The sequence below is a fragment of the Adelges cooleyi genome, unplaced genomic scaffold (genome assembly GCF_023614345.1).
Source record: "Adelges cooleyi isolate 19-005CV unplaced genomic scaffold, UGA_ACOO_1.1 ACOO_flye_CR_arks_rails_tigmint_CR_PRNA_9, whole genome shotgun sequence".
In the NCBI taxonomy this organism is placed as follows: domain Eukaryota; kingdom Metazoa; phylum Arthropoda; class Insecta; order Hemiptera; family Adelgidae; genus Adelges; species Adelges cooleyi.
In genome coordinates, this window is record NW_026096579.1 from 9,534,805 (window position 1) to 9,547,445 (window position 12,641).

The 12,641-nt window shown below is 41.7% G+C and overlaps 1 protein-coding gene across 2 annotated transcripts in view; it reads right to left on the minus strand.

Moving 5' to 3' along the window:
- Positions 1–12,641, minus strand: part of LOC126846368 (neurogenic locus Notch protein) — a 50,038-nt gene that overhangs the window by 16,086 nt on the left and 21,311 nt on the right. For both annotated transcript variants that reach the window (XM_050585710.1, XM_050585712.1), the window contains exons 3-6: positions 6,369–6,646; positions 5,966–6,164; positions 3,188–3,321; positions 81–437 (exon numbers count right to left, since the gene is read on the minus strand). In XM_050585710.1, the coding sequence (XP_050441667.1) occupies positions 81–437; positions 3,188–3,321; positions 5,966–6,164; positions 6,369–6,646 (968 nt within the window). The remainder of the gene's footprint in view (positions 1–80; positions 438–3,187; positions 3,322–5,965; positions 6,165–6,368; positions 6,647–12,641) is intronic.

Below are 12,641 nucleotides of genomic sequence, written 5' to 3' on the forward strand. Positions count from 1 at the left end.
CCCATTGAGGAAGAATCTATTTTGAATGCTCAACGACAAATGGATCTACTGGAAATTCAAAAGTATAAGTGGGTACTTACCGGTCTTGCCGTGAGTGCACTGGCAGTGGAAACTTCCTACTCTGTCGATACAAGTGGCGCCGTTGAAACAAGCAGCTCCGGCACAATCGTCGATGTTCACCGAACAGTCCTGGCCGGTCCAGCCGTTGACGCATATGCAATTGTAAGAGCCCAAAGAGTTGGTGCACGTGGCTCCGTTGTGACAGACGCTGGGTCGCATAGCGCACTCGTCCACGTCGGATTCGCAGGACTCGCCGGTCCATTGCTGCGGGCAAGAGCACGTGTAAGCGTTAACGCCGTCCACGCAAGTCCCACCGTTCAGGCAAGCGTGGGGTATACAATCGTCGATATTTTCCTCGCAGTTTTTACCCCGGAAACCTGTAGGCAGGAAATAACAAAATTAACTTCAGGTTAGGTTGACAACATCATAAACGAGTTATAGTAGGGTCTGGTCTTAAACGGTTACAACAGATGCGACCAATCAGACATCTCATCAGTTACTATACATTATCTATAAGCCGAGCAATAATAAAAAAACTCCAAACGGCTGATTGATTATCAGCAAAGTTCAACAAAAAATTCAGAAAATCCTAATGTTTTTAAATTGTCCGTTGGAAAGTCTTTCGGATTCGTTTAGGTTGACGTGAACGTCGAAAACGCGAAGTTTACGTTGCGTTGTCATAAAAAAAAAGCGTATCCACCGGCTGATCTGCATCGTTTACACACTGTGTCGCCGGCTTTACAAAAAAAATGTATATTAAAAAAACGTTATGTGTAGGCGATGATGTCGGGCCGTACCGGCACACAAAACGATATGGGATTAAAACACCGTAAAATCGGTATTTTAATCGATTTGCCAATTCACAGAACGGAAAAACTGCAGACGGTTTCACACGCGGGTGCGCGCGCGCGTTTTAAACCGTCCACTGCAATAATGATAATAATAATATGAATGCATAATAATATACGGTCGAGATGATGGTATCAAAGAAGACGTGCGAGCCGTTTATCCGTTAGACGGGTGTCGGACGAGTATTTAAAAAAAAAAAAAAATGATATATCATATATTATTCTCCGGTCACGATTATCGCAAATAAAAACCCGGATCGGCGGTGAGTCGAATTGGATATATTATGTATTTCTGTCGGACCGTTAGCACTATGTACGTGATGGTGTCTTATTATAAATATATAAGTACAGTGCTCTGCTGTACGTCATGACTTGTTGTAGAGCACATCACACACACACACACACGCGAGAATGGTGAAAAGGGGCGGTCCGAGAGGGAAGAGACGGGTATACAATACGAACGGCTTAATATAATAATAATAATATATAACGACTCGGGCCCGCTGTGTTGTATTATATTATGCAAACGTTCGGTCGCTGAAAGAGATATCCGACAAACGCGTCGAGCTCGTCCATCAACTCTTTGGCCTATACTAATAATAGTTTATGTTTTCTAATAAGACCATCGACCGTGGAAACGTCGACCTCGAAAAAGCAAAAAAACAAAACAAAAATAGTCACCCTTTACCCAAACGAAATAACGTCAACGTGCCGTTACTAGGAGTGTCTTTGGGGAAAAGACTTTGTCATTGCCCGGTTTCGCCTAATGTGTAGTTTTTGTGTCGAGCCGAGCTATGCTTTTGAACCGCAAGCTGAAACACAGCGGTATGAAAGAGGCAAAGACAAATCGCTTGGGAAAAGTCGACCGGAGAAAAGCGCCTACGCCGTCCGATTTTTCACAGCGTTACCGCCCTCTTTGTTTGTGTACACATTAATATTATTATTAATATATATATATTATGCCGTGGACGAGTCAACCGCGCGGATGACACTGTCTTTATGCTAATTATATTATCGTTACTGTTGTTCGGGGTCATTCCGGCGACTGGACGACGCAGGTGAACGGCGCGGCGGCGGCGGCAAGTAGCAAACCGGTCGAAACGCGGTGCCAACAGCTATGTATATCGAAAAACTAGCCGACTAGCGCTGTATGTATTTGTATTTTACTGTGCGCTCGAAAACAAACTAATGAAGTATAAAATTAACAACGAAAAAAAAAAAGAAATAATCACTGACAAATTAAATGGCGGTGTCCCAAAAAACCGTCGCAGATCGATTCCCATGAAATCCGATAGCCGGCGTTTTCCCACGGACTGCTCTGTTGCCCGTTCGATAACGATAACACGGCCCGAACAGCTTCCGACAGTCGAGTAAAAACGATGATTACGAATGCAAGTATTGCCCGGAAATAATAAGGATAAAAATTCATTATCTATGTGCGCTGGTATTTTTATCGACTCCACGCGAATTTCTAACCGAACGACACCGGTTTTATACATTTTTGAAAACGATAATTTCACACGGAAGGCGCGTGTTTTGCAAACCAGCTACAAGCAATTTTTGGAATTTGTTCAAAATTAACAAAAATGTTCTATCAAACCGCCGACCACGATTTCCCCTAAACAATTTCAATCAGTTATGATGTTCAATATTAATTTTACACGCCATTCAGCGCGGCCGCTTAGAATATATAAGAAAACCCGTTTCTGAAATGTGTCTTTTTTTAGCTTGTTTCGAAACGCCCCACATTTCCGGATTATCGACCGATTGTTTCCCTAGCGCCCTCCTAGTCGTTTATGTAGTCCAGTTGAGTTCTATCAAACCAAAACCCGTTGGAGCCGTTTGAATTTCGACTAAACCTCTGACATTGTCGCCTTGTATACCGTAGTACACGTGAAATATTAACGTGTCGCCACACGTTATTAACATAGCCCCCCCGGGGAAGCTGTCCGGTAAGTATACAATATTATTGCTGGAAAACCGAGGGGGGGGGATGTAGCAGGGCGACTTTGTCTTCACTAGGTTCCTGCCGAGATGGGACCTCCCGCCGACACCCGGTAAACACGTTATTTACAAAATAATAAATTGTGTTTGTTTTAGCTGACCATATTATAATTCAAAACGGACGACCACACGTGTGGAGTGACTTTTGGGATCAGAATTTATTTTGTATATTATTATTATTTTAAAGCAAAACTGGACGTGGTGCGTCAGCCGTACAACATACACAACTGATACAATAACAATAATAATTATGATACACAAAAACTTAACCGTACCTGACTTGCACTTGCACTCGTAATTGAGATCGTCGATTTGCATGCACCGGCCGTTGTTCATGCACGGCGATGGTTCACAAGGAACGTACACCATCTCGCAATTCTTTCCCGTGTAACCTGGATCGCAGAAACACCTGAAACAGGAAATACAAGTTAGCAGCGTCGCTGTTACTGTATAATAATATCAATACACGGTCGCTGCGCGGTCATCATAACATGACAAAGTTGCCGTGTGTCTGTTCGCAGCAACGTTGTAAGCACACCGTCTATCTAGAATTGTCATCGAAAACCCACGTATGTTCACTATAACAAGCCATAAGACCCGTTCCGCTAGTATCCTTAAAACGTTTACAAGTCATTCGAGTCGTGTTTTAACCGAGTGGATCGGATCCGGAGCGTTTGTCCGAACCGAGGGGACAACAAGTAAAGTCCCGAAACGATAACTAGCGTATTAGGAATTTTGTTACAGGTATTTTGCACACCTCATCAGAAGGTTTAATTACATACAATCGGTCACGTGTCATCAATAAATTGTATTTCCTGGTAAATCTATAGGATTTTGTCGACATTGCATTGTAATAATTGAATATTTTTATTGCTGATGATTCCCACGACCCGCTTTTGAGTATCAAAATTCAAAAAACCCCGTTAACAATTGCAATTTACTCGGAAAACGAAAATAATTAATATAATCGTTATATGCGATTGTATTCTATTTTTGGACGCCATCACGAAAATTCTATACTTGAAATTAATTTTTTTATTGTTTTCCGCTTCGAAGCGCCTTTATTGTTAGGCGCTATATAAATATAGTGTGTTTTATTTTTTTGCACATAACGCCTGATAAAACAACATGGACCCAAGACAATAGGCCGATTGTTGTGCGGCTCGGGGATAGTAGCCGTGTTTCCATGCTGAAAATCGTGTGAACCGAAAAACGGAATCGTAGATACAACAAATATAAATGTTTGATATGATGAATGTATAAAAAAAAAATTATTTAAAAATATACTATCGTTTTTGCACACCCAAACTATAAACGCGGTTGCCCTGCATTGTGTGCGCGTTTTTCGCGTGGGCGGCTTGTCCTTATCTTTAGAGTGTAGTATACCAAAAAAAACACCGAATACACAAACAATTTCAACAAAAATAAAAACATTCACACACACACACGGCCAACAATATATTGTCCCACGCGACTACGACACGGCGTTTCCTTAACGTGTTTGTTTATATTTTTAGTTTTTAACTAAAAGTCGTTAGGTTACATTTTAACAGCACTGCCGTTGAAAAATAAATACAAAACCAGTCGAACGTGAAGACTTAGGTCGAACGTCAAAAACCTCAAGCGGGCAAGAGTTGTCTAGCCTAGAAAAAAATGTACTAATTGTCAGGAACAAAAAACCGGATTCGACAAAAAATACATATACTGTTCTCGTTTGATTTCATTACAAATAACGCAACTAGTCTGAACAGCTGCTGAAGACGCGTTAAATCCGAAAAATTCTGTAACAATTTAAAGGGGTTTCAACGGTCAAATTGGATAAAAAAAATAGTTATTCACGGACTTTCACACTCTCACACACATCACTTCATTAATATAGAAATGACCATCGAAAAAAAACCAATGAATGATACTCGAGTATTTTCACTGTTAAAATTACATAAGGCTATAAGTTTTCTACAAAAATTCCACTCATACCCAACACACATTCCCGCCATATTGTTGCTGTTGTTTTAGTGTTATTTAAATAATTCACTACTGAATTAAAAACAGTTGAAATTCCAAGAATCGTTTTATTTGGTCGGTGTTAACTATTATTATTTTTTGTTTTGTCTCCAGCACACAACGATAGCGTGTACGAGAGACAGTAAGAGGTAACATCGCGTGCGCAACATCAGTGTGTAACTTTTAATTATTATTATTATGAGGGAGATTTTTTTTTTTTGTTAGCCTGATTTTGATGCAAATTTATCCCCCCTCCACCTCCTGTACTCCTTCTTAAGCATTCACACAGACACCTCGAGCTAATCCAAGCACATGTCTGCATGACGCGTAGCACGTTACATAATTATTATAATTTATAAATAGGGTTTAGGGCAATTTTTTTTTTGTATTATTATTAATTTATTTTTAAACGGATCACGATACTATAGTTACACAGGATAATATAGTCGCATACGTTCGTGTAAAACGCCTATGGACGAGAAATAATTACCAAGTCCTTGCGCGAACGACTTAAGAATTATGGACCTTCTTTGGTTTGCGTGCATCGCGTTTTTTTTTATACATGCAAACGCACATTATAATAACATCGTACATGATTTTTATTTTTGTTTAATAGTTTATCATTTTTCCTCTCTCTGTCTTACGCGCTGATAACTCGAGCATACTGTTATTATTGTTATTATACGCCCCACACGGTTAATTTTGATTCGAAAAAAAAAGATTATTATAGCAATCCTACCGAATACCGACAACAAGCCGGTTTTGTTTCGAAAGGTTAATTAGGCGACCGGATAGGCCGACGACCGCACAGAGAGACCTGTATCATTTTATAGTCCACGAGCCGGTCAGTCCGGGGACAGACGTTGATATAAATGTAATTCCAATTGCACCCACCGCCACTAACAAATATGCAAGTATCTCGGCTTCAAACCAACATACGACCGACTTAACTATTTCGTATTGGCGGTTACTTTACGACACTGGGATTTTCTCAACTTTCGACACATCCTATGCGGTACAAAACAACAACATCAACAATTACAACTTACGCGTAAGACCCGTGCGTGTTGTGGCACTGTCCGTGCACACAAGGCTCCGTGGTCGAACATTCCTCAATGTCTTCCGAGCAAGTGGTGCCCGAGAACCCGGCAGCGCACGTACACTCGTATGAATCGTCTTTGGACGTGCACTCGGCACCGTTCTTGCACGGTCCCGAAGCGCAATGGTCTTCCAGCTCGCAGTTAGGACCTGCGAAACACACACACACATACACACCGGTTAGGTATAGTGAACAATATTGATAAAAAAAAAGACCAAGAGTAGCTATAGAGTAAACGGCGTCGAGTCGGACTTAAGTCCTGTGTGCTCGTTGTCGGGTTACGATAGCAGATAGATACATAGGTGTTTTACACAGACACTGCCGTCGTAGTGTGGTGTACACGTTGTGTTTACCTGTAAATCCGGGGGCGCAGTTACACCGGTGCTCCTTGATGTCGTGCAGCCAGCACGTGCCTCCGTTCTGGCATGGCTTGGAGTCGCATGCATTGGATATGGGTATCTCGCACAGGGACGCGGTAAATCCCAGTGGACACTGGCACGCGAATCCGGGCTGAGAGTGCGGCGACAGTTGCGTCACGGCACACGTTCCACCGTTCTGGCAACGGGGGACGGGTCCTGTGTGACACGGGTTTTTCCACTGGCAGTACGGGCCCACGAACAATCCGGTACAGCTGAAACAATGAACAGGTCGTTTATTATTATTATTATTATAATTTCCATGTACACGGGGTGTATTCGTAGTGTACAGATAAAGAAGGACTAGGTATATATAATAACGTCTCGGGGAGAGAGAGAGAGATACCACGTTAATATATTGGTCGCCCGGAGCACGTCGTTGTGTGTGTGTTCGCGCGTTGTGGACAAGGAGCGGTCACGAAACTCCCGAGATATATAAAATATTATAATACGAGCCGGGGCTGAGGCCGAGCCACAAGACCACTGGAAATATTGTTCAGAAAAAATTATGGTATAAAATAAAAAAAAAACAGATCGTATCTCCAGACCATAATTCGGATTCGGTCGACCGGTTCCGCGTGGACCGATAGTAAAACCTAACCGCAAAGACAAGCCTAGTGTACTACACACGCGACGATAACCTCTATACGGGCGAGCATTTGACTCGCTATTTATTATTAGCATCGCGACCGAGCATGCAGTTATGGTTTCGCTGTGTGTGCGGCGCATTGTCCGTTAAATACCGCACTTGTGGTAGCCGCAATGGACCAGACTAATGGTCGAGACGTGTCGAGCAACAATCGAGTTACACGAGACGGTCGTTTGGATATTTTGAATACATGCCGAGAAACGTCGTCGCGATTGAAATGAATTGATGAAAAATGAATCCCAGTCGGACGGTTTCCGTTGTGGATAATAACGTCGTATAGTAATAATTGTTATTATAAAAATCCACACCAAAAACAACATTTACTCGACGTCCATTAGCCTCCGGGCAGCACACTGAAGGTATAATTTTTCTCTTTATTTCCCCCCCCCCTTATTCTTGTTTTCCATCAAACCCGAGCACAGGCGGAGGCGGCCTGGGAGTCGGATTACCGTGGTGGTTCGCGCGTTAATGGATTGTTTCGCCGACCGTGAAGAGAATATGTACAGACGAGATTTTTTTATACAGAACCAGAGAGAAGAACCTAATGATGCCGGTCCTAATATTTTTAACGACAACAAACGATAATAAATTTTACTTTTTTTTTTATTATTGTTATCTTTCGGTCGGAGTCAATTCAAAGCGGTCTACTCGTTTTCTACTGCTGCTGCTGCTGCTGCTGCGGCGGCGGTGGCACACGGCCGGAGACTTTAACGCTCCCCGTCTTATCGTCACCGACATATCGAAAACATACAATCAACGCCATCTGCTACTATTTACGAAATATACACCACACGTCACGAACCGCTCCACTACTATACAAGGCGCCACCCCGTCGCACGAGGTCCGGAGGGGCCGGATAAAGACGTTTTGTCAACACACCGGTCAGAGCAGAGTCTCTCGGGACAGGTCGACCAGGAGAGTCCAGTTTTAAATAATATAATGTATAAAAATCGACGACCACGTTGAGGCTACTAATTATTATTGTACTTGTATTAGAATAATAATAATAATAACTCCGGTCTCGGGTCTGTTGCTCGGCGTACCGGCAATTAGTTCCACCGATAGCCGCCGGTCGTGACCGTTAATGAAAAAATAAGAACCTAACCCGCAGTGTCGCCCATAGCCTATAGGTATAACAACATCATATTATACACGGGCCGCCCGGGACGACTTACGATTCTCTTGTATCTCTCTACCACACACACACACATACCCCGTCGCAGCAATCAATTCAAACGGCGACTCCTCCTACTCCTACTCCTACTTACACTTCTTCTTCTTCTTTCCGACATGTTCGACGGCAACAATATAATATATAATATGCATACATACACATAAAGTGCCGGTGGCCGACGGTCCGTGCATACGAAATTAAGTGTACGACGGTGCCGCGCAATAAAAGATGTACGCGCCGGCCGAGAGCGTGTACAACGCCAATTTGTTACAAGCACACGGGCAACGTTAAATCACATCACCCCACACCGATGTAAAAGCGCGTTCGCCTCGTCCCAATCGACCATCAATACAGTACCTACTCGGGGTTCGCATAAAACTGCATAAATGTCATTGTCCACGTCCGTATCGCGTTACCCGCAGCACCACCGTAACAACAACCATCTTCCATAATATATTGTCTCCTAGAGTCTTGAGAGGTTTTCTTCGTACATGCCAGACCGAGTCAATGTGACGACAGATTGAGCAAACGGGCTATAAAACACTGGTGAAGACGACGCCTAAACGATCTGACCTTATCGTCTGACCCTCTGTGATGGGCTGGTACACTCCGATATACGGCCAAGTTAGGCGTAGGCTCGGGTTAGACTAACTTCAAATCAAGTTGAGAGACCTTTTTAGCTTTAAGAACTTTTCAAAATCCCACACGCCGGTTATGCTTGTGCTAACCTTTGCGAAAAACGTGTCCGGTCAAAAATTAAATCAATTTATTCCTTGATCTTATAATCATCTGATCAAAATCTATACTTTTAGGCCTGATAAATATCCCTCCACTCCCTCCTCTTCTACTTTACCTTCCACACATCGTGACACGCAAATTTTGAACTGACCCCCCAGCAATAATTCATATTCATTTCGAAATTGTTGAATCCGCCGGTGGCTGGCCGGTGTCGGCACATTGCAGTATTATTGTATTAGGTTGCTACAAGTGGTATAACATACCCGTGATGACCGTAGTGCGTGCCGGCTGAGATAACGGAGATTTTCGCAACCCAAGATCGTGTAAGCACGCGACGCCCGTCTGCCGCCGGACCATCTTGATTAATAGTTGTAATTATTATCATTTATCGAACGAAATCAAAAATAATCGTTAGCGCCCGTGGGACAACAGAGGGGAGAGAGGCGCAATAACACATAATAAGTATAATATAATATCACAGCGTTGCCATGTATAATACCTGTACACTATGTGCGCTATCGGTAGTGGGCGTGTACGTGTCTGCCCGTGGGTCAAAGTACCCGGACGCGAGCCATCGCCGGCTGTTCAGCTGCCGTCGGACTGAAAAAATAACCAAAAAGACCTTCGGCCGGCCTCGGCTCCCGGTATTGTACCGATTGGTCGGAGGACACATTGTATAATGTAAAGTATTAGCATTCTTCTTCTTCTCCTTGTGACCACACGCCCGGCGTTCGTTGACGTCCGTGTCTTATTATTTTTTTTTTTTTAATGTCGTTCTCGGCACTATACCGCGATCTGTTTGTCGTCAGTGACAACATTTGCTCATCGAAATTGTGAACAATTTTCCGATTTCACGACAACTGTTGTGCGCGACCACGGTAGCGGTAAAAAGATGCGGACGATATTGGCTCGTTAAGCATACAGTAATCGACCGTGCGCACAGTAATTGTCGATGGCGTTTTACACGGCCAATTAATTAATTAACCGGTGTCGTCGTGACAAATGCGTTCTCTCGCGTGACAGATGAGCACAAGAGATAAAAATGCAAAACGGCAGATGCGCCATAATAATAGTAATAATATAGCGACTCATTTCGTTTCCGGTCGCATAGGTCGACTTGATCGTGAGGTCCACATTGGTCGCGGTACACATAGGTATTATTACACACAAACACATATATTGTACATGGAAACGGCGGTATAACAACCGGCTATTTTCGTATAATCTAATCACAGATATTTCAGCCGCCGGTCGAACGTGCTTTGCTGGTCCACACCCAACAGAAATAAGTCGACGGTTTTGTTGTTGTTGGTATTATTATTACTACCATCATAAGACACTATCCTCTTCTTCCTTCTTCATGTACTTTTTACGCGCTGATTTTTTTAGGGTATAATTCGTTAGAGATTCATTTGTCAACCGAGCGATGTCGTTGTATTGATTGAAGAAGTCGGGGTCGGGTTAAGCCGGGTTGGGTCAATTTCAATCTCAAAACAACACAGATTTAGATAACACAACTAGACCGCTCACGGGAGGAAATCATAGCAGTTTGTGTGGGAGAGATATTGTTAACAAAAATGTATCATCATTCTAGTATGATTGTCACTGGAATTGTTTACTATATCTGAATGCTGATGAGATAAGCCTATCCTCTAATTAATTAATTTCGTTAATTAATTGTACAACAATTACTTCACTCCGTTTACTAGATAGATAAACTTATTATCTTTATCTATATATCTTAGCGATACTTTCTATTAAGATTGACACAAACAATGAGAGCTGAGAAAACTATTGACCTAAACTTATAAGTAAAGCGTTTCCGAGATATATGCTTTATAAGTAATTCTCGATACAAAAATTGTTTTTCACTGTAGTTCCAAGCTAACATATAAAGTGTTGTCCCGTCGGATTTTTAAGCGTTTCCTTTGTAGTGCAAACTTTTCAGTGACTCAAAATTCTGATCCAATCACGCAGACCTCAACAGCTGATACCAAGTACAATAAAAAAATCTATAAAGGCCGATGATAATTGTATCAATGCGACGACGGTATAGGTATAACTGCACCGCACTGATAGAATCGCGTATCGTTGAAATCTCCAGACAATACAGTATTCAGTTTCCAGTAAAGACACCCTCGTGTGTTCGATCAAACCTGTAGCTATCGTGGGGAGAGGGGACTCTATATTATATGCATATGTGTGTGCACAATGCATAAAGAAGCGAAACGCTTTTAACGAACATCTGCCATATTCTCCCACTACACAGGCGACAGGCGGTAGTGTTTACCCATTCATCGCTACAAAATAATACATACATACAATACCACACATATGAGACACCGAAAACGCACATATTTCCAACTCCCTTCGACATCATGCGATATATGCCCACTGCCATGTTATATACTTCCATATTATTGTCTAAACAGTATAATAGTTTATCTTAACACATTGGCAACACATTTTCTACAAAATTAAAAGGGTAAGAACGAGCCTTAATTTACTATAACTATAGTAAACATATTTTTCTTATTAAACATTTAATTATTACAGTTGTTTAGACTTATGTTAATATCAACGTTTAAACAAAAAACAATTTATCACATATGTTTAGATAAGTAAATCGAACCTTACCCCTTAACCAAACCTTACAAAACCATACCAAGCCTAACCTAATGACAACTCTACAGTGTTTGTGTGAGGTTAGATGGAATTTTATGGAAAACATACATAATGTTACAAATTCTACAAACATTACAACAAAAACGGTACAAGCCACTAATTACAGTTGTAATTAACTTGCATACGACTGATACAATATGCTCAAACTTGTTTATTTTGGTGATACCGATTTCTGTTGGTCGTCAATCCGTTCCCCAAAAATATAGTATATAATTTTTGTATTTTATCTAAACGTGCAGGGTTCTAAGCTACACTTTTGGAGGAGGAGTAGCAACGTGCACTACCACGGTGCGAACACAAGCCCAGAAGGATGCGATAATCGTCGGTGGAGCGATTATGAAATTCCGAGACTGGAATTATTGCCGTTGGTGTGTTGTTTTACTTTTTTTCCACCTCTTCTTGTTGTTGCGAGCTGCCGGTTTAAAGACTTAAAAGAAAGAAAAACGGAATGCGAGATGATAATTATTATTGTCTGCGGTCGTCGGTGGTTAAATGCGGGCGAGTATTTTTATAGTGGCGATGGAGAAAAAAAAGAATCGGTTTTTTCAAAAAAAAAAAAAAAAACCATCTCCGACAAAGAGCGCAGGAGTCATGTCAGCCCTCGGGCAATCGGTCGACATCTGGAAATGTGCACAGAGAAACCTAACCTAATATTATATGAGTAACCGGTAAACGCTATTCCATTTTGTCTCCGAACACAATGGGCTGTCCGAAATTCGCATTTGCACAATATACCCGCAGCCGAGTATAATAATATATTTGGCTATTATAATAAATAAATAAATAAATAATCTTGTACAAAAATAATATAATATTATTATGAATTATATAATATTCGTCGTCTCGCGTGGGCCGTATGCAAAATTATTTTTTACACGGTGTTATCCGATAGTCGAAAATATTTTTTTAACCTATGTGGGACGGACAAAAATAAGCCTGCAGACCAAAAAAAAAATCCGAGTTC